Source organism: Lactuca saligna, chromosome 3, assembly GCF_052625555.1.
Source record: "Lactuca saligna cultivar CGN05327 chromosome 3, ASM5262555v1, whole genome shotgun sequence".
NCBI lineage: Eukaryota > Viridiplantae > Streptophyta > Magnoliopsida > Asterales > Asteraceae > Lactuca > Lactuca saligna.
Window position 1 is genome coordinate 11,194,219 of NC_136419.1, and position 13,354 is coordinate 11,207,572.

Sequence of the window (13,354 nt, forward strand, 5' to 3'; positions counted from 1 at the left end):
CGGGTAAATGACTAGTATATATATATATATATATATATATATATATATATATATATATTGGTTCTGATTTCTTCGAGATATGTGATTGATTTACCGATTGTTCTTTTTTTGGTTCTAGAATTAACCCACTAGCACTTTGCGTCATTGTTAGATGATGAAGTGGATATATATCACTTGTGATAAAATCGCTAATGTCGAATCTTCAATGGCCAGACATTCGAAGCTGTTGAGTTTTCTAGGACGAATACACAATTGAATCTTTGATGAACACACAATAAAAAAATTTGTGGTGCTTAAAAGCTTCCATTATGATTTTACAGGTTTTGATTTTTTTAGGGTTTGTTGTGATGAGCACACAATCAAGGCTTTTGGTTATTTAGGTTTATAATGATCAAACACATAAGTGTGTATATAATTAAGAAATTGGAAGGTTAGAACATTCTTGGATGTCCGATTTAGTTTGTTAGAAATTTTCTTGTTTTTTTTCCCTCTATGTCGATTTTGAATTTTTTGGGGTTTGTTCAACATGTGGGAGATCATTGTTTTGTTTAACAGGTTTGAATGGAAATCGTTTCATATTTTCTGACTTGAATGGAACAAGTATTATATTTTTTTATGGAAATTAATGGTTCGTTTAACTGGAGGTGTGAATGGAACTCCCACTATAATGCCGTCCCTTGATTTTGCATTATAGTGGAGGTTTGTGTGAGAGATTTTGTGATTGAAGTTGCTGATACGAAGGTGGTGATGAGTTTTTATAGGTTTTTTTGGGTGACAGAGCTCTGATGATTGAAGATAGGAAGAAGACAAAGGTCTTCAATGGAACTCAAATATCAAAATCGGGTGATGGTGATGGAAGAATGGAGAGAGAGAGAGAGAGATTTTCTTGTTTTATATTTTAAAATTTTTTTTTGAAATAGGGAAATACCAAAAGCAAATATACATATATTTATAAAGGTTTTGAAAAATTTCAACAAAACTTGCAACAAGATTAAACTTTTAAACTATTGATGGTAGTCTAAACTTTTTTGGACCAAAATAACAGATAAACCATAGGAACCAATCTTACATTTTTTTTTTCAAACTAATTAACTAATCAGAATTGAAGTCAGAGAAATATAGAATGGTTTATCATACGGATGGATCTAGAAGTAAAAAAATTAATTATTATTATTATTTTTTTAAATTTTGGACCAAACAACAAAATCAAAAAAGGGAAAATACTAAAGACAATATGTCTTTATAAAATCTTTTTAAAATTTTGGATTAAATTTATAATAAAATCAAATATTTTGAATTACGGGTACTATTCTGAACATGTTATCTAAACATAGACAATTTTCAAAGCAAGGATAATTCTTGTAATATTAATTGTGTAATAAGGACAATGCTTGCTTTTTTGTCCAAAAAAATAAACAGATATAAAATTGAATAAGATCTATGTAATCTTCGTAAATTGTAATATTAATTGTGTAATAACTCTGACATAATTTAAAAATGAAAGTGGAAAGATGGCATTTAAAAACTGTGTCAGAAAATGAAGATGGAAAGATGACATTTAAAATTTGTGTCGAGAATCTATATTTTATGATCGTTGACAATTTACGTAGTATTTAGTTCCTTTTTATTAGCAACATAGTTGGATAAAAGATGTATTTTATAATTTCGGAGCATACGAATAAAACATGTTTATAAATTATAATTCTTGAAACAATTATGAAGAACGATGTGGACGTACAATATTAAATAATATTTTAATCGTATGGACACTTATCATGTACAAATCTAAATAAAATAAATAAAATCAAGATATGCAATCCACCATCATAAATACCAACCCAAACACCTTTTTTCTACTTGCAACTCCCAAACTAAAAACGAAAACCCCCACTAAAGCCGCCATGTTGGAAGCACCCCTTAACACTCGGAAACCCTCACCGGAAAGATGGTTCAATCGAGCTTACACCATCGTTTACACCGCCGCCATTTTTGCACTCGTATATCGCCATTGTTATAACCTAGTCTACCATCCTTCCTTCACCACCATTTTCCTACTGCTAGCAGATGTTGTGTTAGCATTGGTATGGGCAACATGGCAGGCTTATCTCCTGAATCCGATCCAGCGGAAGGTTTTCCCGGAGAACCTGCCAAAGGTGGTAAAAGAGAGCGATTACCCGGGGCTTGATGTGGTGGTTTGTACGGCAGATCCTTTCAGGGAACCACCAGTCAGGGTGATTAACACCGCCTTGTCTGTGATGGCTTATGAATATCCAACGGAAAAGTTGTCGGTATATGTGTCGGACGATGGAGGGTCGCAGCTTACTCTGTTTGCGTTCATGGAGGCTGCCAAGTTTGCAAAACATTGGTTGCCATATTGCAGGAAGTACGATATAATGGACAGGTCTCCAGAAGTTTACTTCGGAAGTGATTCATTTTTCTTCCCTGAAGCATATCAAATCAAGGTGCGTTATTAATTATTATCCACCCTTCTCTTTTGAATTACGATTTGATTTCTCTTGTTTTTCTTTCTCGTCGTAACTGAAAAATAGTGGACTTATATAAAGTGAAATCCATTTTCTTTCATTTTATTATTTAAATATCATATCATTGAAAAGCATGATTGCTTTTTTAATAGGCCATGATTGAAGGGTGTACGTTAATTGTCTTACTTAAATGATTTTCGCAAACCGTGTAATGAAAATTCAAAACTACGTTATACGGAGAGTGCGAACGGATTTTCCGGTTTCATTAACATAAATGCTTAAATTTAGCATATTGGTTCTTGATTTTTAATTGTTTATCGTTATTTATTGTTTAGGAAATAATAATCTTATAAACACGGATGACAAAAATAAAGAACCCCACAAAAAACCAAAACTAAAACTTTTGGTATGGGTAAATAGTTATATGATCGGATATTGGACATTTTTCATTTTTTTGTAATTTTGAGATGATAATGGCATTTTGGTTATATCCGTCCGATTATATAGTGTTATATCCGGTCGAGTTTACTGGTCCCGCCCCTAAACCATTTATATTTTTATTATACTTGGATTTTTATTATTAATATATGATTTCAAAATTATATTAAAATATTTTATGTGATAGTATAAATATAACATTTTGTTATGTAATTTCTAATATTGTTTTTAATGTCTATGTTTAGTATTTCTTTATTATGAAATTCAGATATTATAAATTTTTTATGGTGATAATTATATTAACGCAATATTTTTTAGATTAAACTTGATGATGTAATTAGAAATTGAATTTATTCAAAAATCAAATCATCTTTTGGATGTCATCTCGTTGGGAATGAGTTTTAGGTAATGACAGTTCCAACAGCTATATTTTGAGTTACTAAAATCATAAATGGTATAATATTAAATATTTACCCTAATAAATGAAACTTAAAAATTATAAGTGTCAGTTTTTTAGAATGTCTTTTTGATATGTGATACTTTTTATAATTTTTATAATTTTTTTTTTATTTTGGTAACAAATCAAATTAAATTCAAATTTTAAAAATACAAGATCATATCGTAATAACATTATTATATTTATTTTACTCAATAAATTAATTTATAATTACTTACAATCGACAATATCTTAAGTTTTTTTTTTGGCATTTTTATATATATATATATATATATATATATATTAACCGTGGTTTCCACGGGTTATAACCCAATAACTTTATAAATGAATATGAGATTGAGATCACCCATTTCCATATCTATTTATAAATTTTAAAATCCTAGCTTATTTTTAGATAAATAAATTAAGCCGGCCTCCAGTTTAGATAGACAATATCCTAGCTTATATAATGACCAAAAAGTCCCTATTAAATTCGGTTTTTAGCAGCACATTTATTTGTATTGCTTCAAACTTCCATATTGGGAACTGATTCGTACACAATATTTTTTTTCCATACACAACAATTTGTGCTTTAAAGTGTTGTATTGTACAACTCTATAATGCATAAATTGTTGTGTACGGCAAAAAACTGTTGTGTACGAATCACTTCCCTTCCATATTTATTAAGACCTATATAATAATTGTTTTTAGTTAAAAGGCAAAGCGCATAAATGTTAATAATTGTGTCTTTCTTTCAAAATAATATTTAATTAACTTAAGCAATAATGACCCGCCTAAGATTAAAATACTCTAGCATGGTTAATTTGTCAAAAAAACACTGATTGCCTTAATTTGTCCTTATGCCTTGAAATTTCACCATTTTTCTTCTAAAAATGTAATGGTTAACTAAGAATGATCAACATATATTGTTTTTAGATGCGGTATGTGTGTTTGAACTGTGGTTTTTTAGTTAAAAACTACAAACCGCACCACAATTATTTTGGCAAAAATATGAATCACGTACAACACCACGAAAGTTCAATATTGTAATAGTAGTCTGGTGTGGTTGCAAGTGGTTTGATAACATGGGTGGATCTACTACTGAGCACATGATAGCCCGTACAACCCTTCAATTTTTTAGAAGTAGTGGATATCTTTTGAGAAAAATTTCGGTGTAGTGTAATTTTTTCAACGTGCTACACCTAAGATTTATGTGTGCGACTAATTATTGTAGTATGTTGAGAAAGAAACTAATTTTTTTTCTTGTGTTAATGAAGGTGATGTATGAGACCATGAAAGCCAAAATTGAGAAGGTTGTTGATACTGGAACCGTTAGTCCTAATCTAATCACCGATGAACGTTGGTTGAAAGCTCTTGATAAATGGACACCCACATTCACACCACAAAATCATCCTGCAGTCGTTGAGGTTTAATTTCTTGACCCTATTCATAAATCAAGATACAATATAAACAAAATTTTGATTTCAATATGATAACAAAAGCAAGACGTATTTGTTTAAACATTTTCTTTCTCAAAAACAGGTTTTATTAGAAAGTAATGAAGACAAAGACATTACGGGCCATCCATTGCCGAATCTTATCTATGTTTCACGAGAGAAAAATAAGTCTGTGCACCATAATTTTAAGGGTGGAGCCCTAAACAGTGTAGTACGTTTCACTTATCTCCTACACTTTTTCTTAAATTAATATCGATCATTATTTTAACATGTACATTTTTTTTTGTAGATTCGTGTGTCCGCGACATTAACAGATGCACCGATCTTCTTAGTCCTAGATTGTGACATGTACTCAAACAACCCAAAAACGGCACTTTATACTTTATGTCATTACTTGGATCCTAAAGTTGACCCAAATCTTGCCCTCGTTCAATTTCCTCAATGCTTCCATGACATTAACAAGGTCGACACTTATGGTGCTGAACATTTGCCTGAGATACGAACGATTCCTATGGGAATGGATGGTATTTGTGGGACGATGTTTATAGGGAGTGGTGGCTTCTTCAAACGACAAGCCCTACTTGGAAGTCCAGCTTCCATTGGTCCTTCTAACATCAAAGAAGCAAAAACACATTGTCTTGGAAATAAATCGATGAAATCTGACGATATATTAGCAGTAGCACACCGTGTTGCAGGTTGTCAGTATGAGGAAAATACCAAATGGGGTTTAGAGGTGCGATCTATAAAGTGGTTTCCTTTGATTTCGTTCTTTTATGGATTCTCATAGCAAGTCTGTGACTTTTGTTGTTTTGCAGATGGGATTTAGGTATGGTTCATTGGTAGAAGACATTTATACGAGCTTCAGACTGCAATGTCAAGGATGGACGTCTGTGTTCTGTGACCCAGAAAGACCATCGTTCCTCGGGAACTCCCCAATGGCGCTTAGTGATCTCCTACTCCAATCAAAAAGATGGTTCGTAGGATTTCTCGAAATGGTAACGTCTAAACACAATCCCATAACATATGGGTTTAAGTATATGAATCCTATTCATGCCTTATGTTATGCACACTATAACTTTCGACCTTTTTGGGCTATTCCAATCGTCATCTATGCGTTCTTACCCCAACTAGCTCTTATAAACTCTTACTCAATATTCCCAAAGGTATGTGAACTTATTCATTGTTTCAATTAATAAAGATTTTGTTGATTAACAAGTCAAATAAAGGGAAATTTGGTGATATATTTTCAGGTTTCAGACACTTGGTTTCCATTATATGCGTTTCTTTTCCTTGGAGCATATGCAAAAAGTCTTTTTGAATTTCTGGTGGCTGGAGGAACGTTTGTAAAATGGAGGAATAGTACACGAATGTGGTTGGCTTTGGGATGTTCGAGTTACCCATTTTCAATGGTCGATTGGGTGCTCAAGTCTCTTGGTTTGTCAACGATGGAATTCAATGTTACCAGCAAGGTTTTGGATGATGATCTGAAGAAGCGTTACGAGGCAGGTTTGTTTGAATTTGGGGTTGAATCGCCATTATTCTTGACGATTTCAATAGCAGCAGTTGTCAACTTATTAGCTTTCTTGATGGGTGCAATACACGTTCTTAAGAACGGTGGATTTGAAGAATTATTTGCACAATTATTCATAGCTGGGTTTGGAGTGATAAATAGTTGGCCAATATATGAAGCCATGTTGTTGAGGAGTGACAAAGGAAAGATGCCCATGATGACTACGTTGAAAGCACTTGGTGTCGCTTCGGTTGTTTATTCCGTCTCATCTTTGGCATTTTGACCAAAACTTTTTGTGCATTTTATTGTTAGCTCTATAGAGTGGGTATCCTATGCATGTCATTCTCAAGCTGGTGAACTTTAAATGGAAATTAATGACATATGATTGCATATAATATTGAGAACGTAACGAATTTCACACCATAATTGTATTTTTTTCCTTATTTTAGATTTGGTAAACTACATAATAGAATTCGGTATTAGTTTATGAGTTGAATCTCAATGGATCCAACGAGTTAACTACATATAGCAGTTTAATAGTCAAAATAAAAATTTGAAACCTTATATTTTTACCTTTTATACTTCATCGTACAAATACATACAATTCGTTGATGGATTGTCATATTAGTATTGCACCACAACATGCAATATCTATCAGTGGTGGACTTTATGCAAGTAGCTCCAGGTTCGACATCATACAAGGATAGTGGCCGAAATTTATCATAAAAACGCTTATTATTATCAAATTGTATGAACATAAATGAATTGTGAGATGGGAGCTTAATTTCTCATTATTGATTAAGGATTATATATATATATATATATATATATATATACACACACACACACATACACACACAAAAGTTATAATACGCCTTTGATCTAACATACACCTAACAAACTCATATCAGATGATTCTAGCAACTGTCTCAATGTTAAATTACATTAATAACCCTAATATCCCCTCAAGATAACCGTTGAAAAATGCTTTTCAAGAACATCTTGGACATTAAAGGTAAGAGCTTGGCACGTGATAATGGTTTAGTATACATGTCTGCATGTTGGAAATGGGTTCGTATAGGAAGAAACTTGATAGTCTTGTCAATGATTTATCTCTGATAAAATGGTAGTCAATTTCTACATGCTTTGTCCTCTCGTGAAACGTAGGATTAGATGTTAACTGTATTGTTGACTCATTATCATAGAATATCATATTTGGTTCATTTTGTTTTACTGCAAAATCACTTAATAAGTGTCTTAACCACATTAATTCACATGTGACAGCTGCAATAGCCCTGTATTCTACCTCAGTCGAGGACCTTAAAATGGTGTTTTGCTTTTTAGACTTCCAAGGAATGAGTGATTCTCCAATAAAGACATAGAAACCAGTAATTTATCTTATTGTTCCTTTGGACCCTACCCGATCAACATAAATGAAATCTCTCAATTGTGATGATCTGTTTGAGAAAAAAAGCCTAGACCTGGATTTGACTTTATAAACCAAAGAAGACTAGTTGCAGCATGTAAATAGTGTGTTCTAAGCTTATTTAAAAATTGGCTTAATCTGTGTCCTGCATAAGTAATATCAGGTTAGGTTATTGTTAAGTATAAGAGGCAACCAATGAGTCTTCTATATTGAAATTCATCTGGTAAGAGATCACCTTCAAAACTAGATAGCTTGTACTTCAGATCCATAAGTTGTTGGGTTGGTTTTGCAACTAATAAACCCATATCTTATAAAAGTTTAAGAGCATATTGCCTTTGTGATATGAAGATACCACTTTTGTTTCTAGAAATTTCAAGACCCAAAAAATGCCTTAGATTTCCCAAATCTTTCAACTTGAATCTTGCACTTAAAGCCTTTTTAACCAATTGTATGGCATCTGTAGAAGCACCTGTGATAACTATGTCATCTACATCAACAAGTAGAGCAACATATGAAGAATCACTGCCTTTGAAAAATAAAGAGTAATCTGACATGGATTGTGTGAAACGCAAACTGATTAAGAAACTTGAAAACTTTGAGTACCATTGCCTAAAAGCTTGTCTTAATCCATATAATGATTTTTGAAGCTTATAGACCATTGGAGAGGACCCAGATGAGGAAAGAAAATTATCAGAATGTGCTTGGGGTAATTACATATATACCTCCTCCTCTATATCCCTATTTAGACATGTATTGTTTACATCTAGCTGAAGAATAGGTCAGTTGTTTTGGGCTGTTAAGGCTAAGAGTAATTTGACTGTAACAAGGTTAGCCACTGGTGAATAAGTATCCAGAAAGTCTACCCCTTCTTGTTGATTATACCATTTTACCACTAACCATGCTTTAAATCTATCCACTATTCCATTGTCCTTTCCTTTAATCTTGTATACCCATTTTCAACTTAATGGTTTTCTATCTTTTGGAAGAGGAACAATAATCCATATATTGTTTGACTCCAAGGCTTACAATTCATTATTCATGGCTTGTTGCCATTCAACCATTTAACAACTTCATTGTAATTTCTTGGTTCTTCTTGTGCAGATATAGATAAAGTGTAAGCTCTATAAATAGAACGAAGGTTATCATAATCAATGACTTCAGATAAAGGATATATGCAGTCATTAAGTCTAGAGGAAGAAGCTGATAGGTTTTTAGCACAACAACATTCCTATGTGTTCATGCAACCCTAATTGCTTTGGATCTAAGTTTTTCGGGGTTTTTCACCCTATTTAAGCATCTTAATCCCCACTTTATGGCCTTATTTAAGCATCTTAATCCCCACTTTATGGCCTTATATATATATATATATATATATATATATATATATATATATATATATATTAAAGTTATGAAAAATTGTAAAAATTGTAAAAATACATTGTTTTTTGTTTTGATTGATTGGAATTTTTTTTTTCATTACAAAATTCATCTTCACCTTTATGTTTTTGTTCACAAACAACCCTTTCATTTTCGTTTGAATTTTTCATAACCTTCGTCTTTTATTATATATTATTAGTATTTAGTCATATCAATATTTTTTTTGGTAGGAATGGTCCTTCAGTTATATTTGGGTCATTTTAAAGTTGCTTAATTTTTATCTTTTTTGGTCCCTCTACTTCCATTGGTTATTTGTGATATTATAGGTTCCTATGTTTTCATTTAATTGTCACTTTATTAGTTTTGCTTAAAGATTCATTAATATTTTTTTATTTCTTATTTTTTTATTTGTTTACACATCAGTTAAAGATGGAAGGAATGAGCAACTCAAACTATAAACATTTTCAAAGAACAAACAACAGAAAATATTATCGCATCCGACCCCCGCAACGCAGGTGTTCCCCATCTAATTAAGATTAGATGTGTTTGGATTTTACCAAAAACATACATATTATTACATAAAGAATATACACAGTATTTTTGGTTTTATACTTATTTTAGATTTTTAAAAGTGTAGTGAATAAAAATATATTATTAATTATTAAACCATTTGTTGTCGAATCCTTCTCCGGCCTCCGATGATAACTGCTTTAAAGATTATCTCATTTTCCACTGGACCTGCTATCACTGTTGGCTCTTCTTTCAATCGTTTTAAAGATTATCTTGTAATTGGGGGCGTTGATCCAGAAGCATAAGCCGATAAGTCACGACGTTGTGAGAGGACGGTGGAATGGTCTACTATCAGATAGAAACCGATTGAAAGAAGTGCCAAAAGCGAGGGACTCTTAAACGGTGGAAAATGTGTAGACATCTGATTGAAAGTCGGGAAGGTGGAAGAGGGGATATAACACGTGTTCTGGATACTAATTGACTCCTCCCACTTTTAATATAAAAGCAAAATGGCAGAAACTGCCCAAAAAACAAGTACGAAAAAAAAAAACCAAAAATAGACAGACAACTATAAAACAAGGACTATTTGTACTAAAATACCAGCATGTTCATTATTCCTAATGTTGATCCTTCTTTAATATCTATATATAAATTATTAACATATTACATAAATGACAAAGAGATGTAACTTAATAATTTTTTTTTTTTAATATTTAATCTATCGTCATTCAGATGTATCACTTTACATAAAACAATCCTATAAAAACCTATTAGATTTGAGCGTAATTTATTATACGAAAAGATTCTTATTTTTATTTTAATTTTTCATATTATGTTTTTAAAAAATGTAGCAAATTATGGTATTTTCAACCAAAATACAATTTAAACCAACTTAGAGTACAACAGATATGTAGTACATCGCCCATTTTTATTTCATTAAAACAACTTATTTAAAAAACAAAGACAACTTCAAAAATAGTCCATGTGGTTTTCGAAAATATCAAGTTTAGTCCTTAAGTTCAAAAAACCTCACAGATGGTCCTTGTGGTTTCAAAACTTTTAACAAATTGTCATTTTCGCTAACTCCGTTAGCTTTTGGCCGTTAAGTGAAGGGTATTTCCATCATTTCACAAAAAATGGACCATTTTGTTATTTAAAAAAAAATAAAATTATTTAATAAAGGGTCACCTCTCTCTCTCTCTCTCTCTCTCGTTTAATCAAACAACTACTGTTTGGATCCTGACCATCTGTATATTGCTCCATAAGCTTGGACCTCTGTACTTTGTTCTCCACCGTCTTTTTCGACACTAGAAAGAGGCAAAACATTTGAAATACGAACATATAGAAGATGAACACAACCACAACACAAATCCATTGCAAGTAATCAAACTTCTTTAAAACCATAACTCTTGCAAATTTCGATCCAGGTCTCTGCGCAAATGAATTGTTTCTCTTATTTCTAGATGAAGATTTGAGTAACGGATCCCTCTTTAATGGCAACACTCCATTTTCAAGAGAACCCATTTACATTACCACCAATTGAATTCTAACAGATCACATACCTAATCCAAATCAACAGAAAAAAAGAGGCTACTTTTTTTGCTTTTGGCTAAGATGGGATTTAATCATCACGAAGAACCCAATAATGAAAAAGCTTTACATATTGTAATCAAGATTTCTTGAAAAAGGGTAAAGACATAAAGGGATGCTTTTTTACTTTGTTCTTGAGGTGTTTTGGCTGAAAGCTGCGACCTACTGTGGTGGCCGGAGGTTGCTCTGGTAGCCTTCGGCCTCGTTTTTGGTTGGGTTCTGGTCGAAATCAACAGAGAAAACAAATGAAGTGGTGTTTGGTGATGATGTCAACGTATGGCGGAGCTGCAAGTGGCGATGATGGGTGGCGTGTTGTGGCAGCTCCGCTGCCTCTCCATTGTGTTTTATCGGTATGAACTTAGAGAGAGTGGGGCAAGGAAGATGACAGGTGTTGATGAAGGTTTCTCAGTGGTGTTGGAGGTTTGGGTTGTCCCTGGGAAGGAAGAAGTTAGAGGGAGGGAAAGTGGTGGTGGTGCTGTTTATGCTCAAGTTGGTACCACCGAGATGAAGAAGAGAAGGCTTGGCCTTTAGCTGGTCAACAAGTAAAAGGGTGAAGGCATAGGAGGGTGTTGGGTTTTTTTGTTTCATCAGTTATAGAAGAAGAAGAAGAAGAAGAAGAAGAAGAAGAAGAAGAAGAAGAAGAACAAGAGAGGGAGAGAGAGAGAGAGGGTGGGACCCTTTTATTAAATAATTATATTTTTTTTAAATAACAAAAAACTTCATAAATGGTTCCTCTTTTGTGAAATGACAGAAATGCTCTTCACTTAACGGCCAAACGTTAATGGAGTTAGCGAAAAGGACCATTTATTAAAAGTTTTGAAACCACAGGGACCGTCTGTGAGGTTTTTTGAAATTAGGGACTAAACTTGATATTTTCGAAAACCACAGGAACCATTTTTGAAGTTTTGTCAAAAACAAAAATATAACAATAACAATGTAACTAGAAAAGAAAAACATTATCATTGAAACAAACTTAAAATATAATCTTTTCATAGAGATATGTTTTTCAAAATAAATATTTTTAGTAAGAAAAGACTTCTCTCTTCCTAATAAAAACATCTAACATACCACATGTCCCTCTTATAAACACCTCCATTCCACGTGTAGTTTCTCCAATTTTTCAGAAAATTCTTACCGCTAACTACATTATAAACGAAGTCAGACTCATTAATCAAATAGTTAAAAGTCAAATAATTCAAATATAATCACAATCAAATTCAAATCAAGATATTAGATAACGAAATTTTATGTTTCCTATCAATCTTTTACCGTCCATATCTTCTTTGACGAATCCGCACATTTCCTACTAATCAACAAATTTTTTACCATATTATGCATGCATTAAACTGTAACACCCATAAAAATTCATAAAAAAAATTAAACTTTTAAATACCAAAAACCACCAGTTATTACAAATTGTTTTCAAGATAGTTTAACATCAGAGAAATCCCAGAAATCATAACACAAAATGTGAGGAGGTGCACGATCAAGGCTTCGCCTTTCCACAATCATGAAAGGTACCTGAAACATAAATCCAAAACTATAAGCCCAGAGCTTAGTGAATTTCCCCGAAAATAACACACCATACAAACCAGAACAATAACATTACCAAATAGTATTTATACAGAGCCTTCAACCTGACTGGACCGCCTCACTAGGCCTACAACCTATCTAGACCACTCATAGAACCTTCAGCATGACTGGACCGCCTCACCGAGCCTTCAACCTATCTGGACCGTTCTCCGGGCCTTCGGCCTGACTGGTACGCCCCATTGGGCCTTCAGTCTATCTGGGCCACCCTAGGTCTGTTAGCCTTCAACATACAACAGGACCGCCTCAACCCACCCGCCATCACACAATATCATATAATTATCAAACGCTAGCTAGCACATATAATAATCATACGGGCCTAACAAATCATCAATCATAGCATCATCCTATATACTAGGAAAAAGATTTAACAAATCACTACACATAGCATCATACGATAACTAGGATACAATCTAAAGGGTTGGTCTTGGTGCATTCGACCCTGTTAATATGGTGAGGAGAACTCACCTGACAAGTAGTGCTGAACCGGTAAGATAAAATCCCAACTTCAAGACTTAACTCCAGACTCAACAGCCT

At 32.9% G+C, this 13,354-nt stretch overlaps 1 protein-coding gene across 1 annotated transcript; it reads left to right on the plus strand.

Annotated features, from left to right (window-relative positions):
* Nucleotides 1-1,844: 1,844 nt before the first annotated feature.
* Nucleotides 1,845-6,744, plus strand: LOC145034462 (cellulose synthase-like protein G1). The gene is made up of 6 exons (XM_078982878.1): nucleotides 1,845-2,462; nucleotides 4,635-4,784; nucleotides 4,900-5,025; nucleotides 5,104-5,547; nucleotides 5,630-5,977; nucleotides 6,065-6,744. Exons 1-6 carry the CDS (start codon nucleotides 1,902-1,904, stop codon nucleotides 6,605-6,607), a joined length of 2,172 nt encoding a protein of 723 aa, XP_078839004.1. The 5' UTR covers nucleotides 1,845-1,901; the 3' UTR covers nucleotides 6,608-6,744.
* The last annotated feature ends 6,610 nt before the right edge of the window (nucleotides 6,745-13,354 follow it).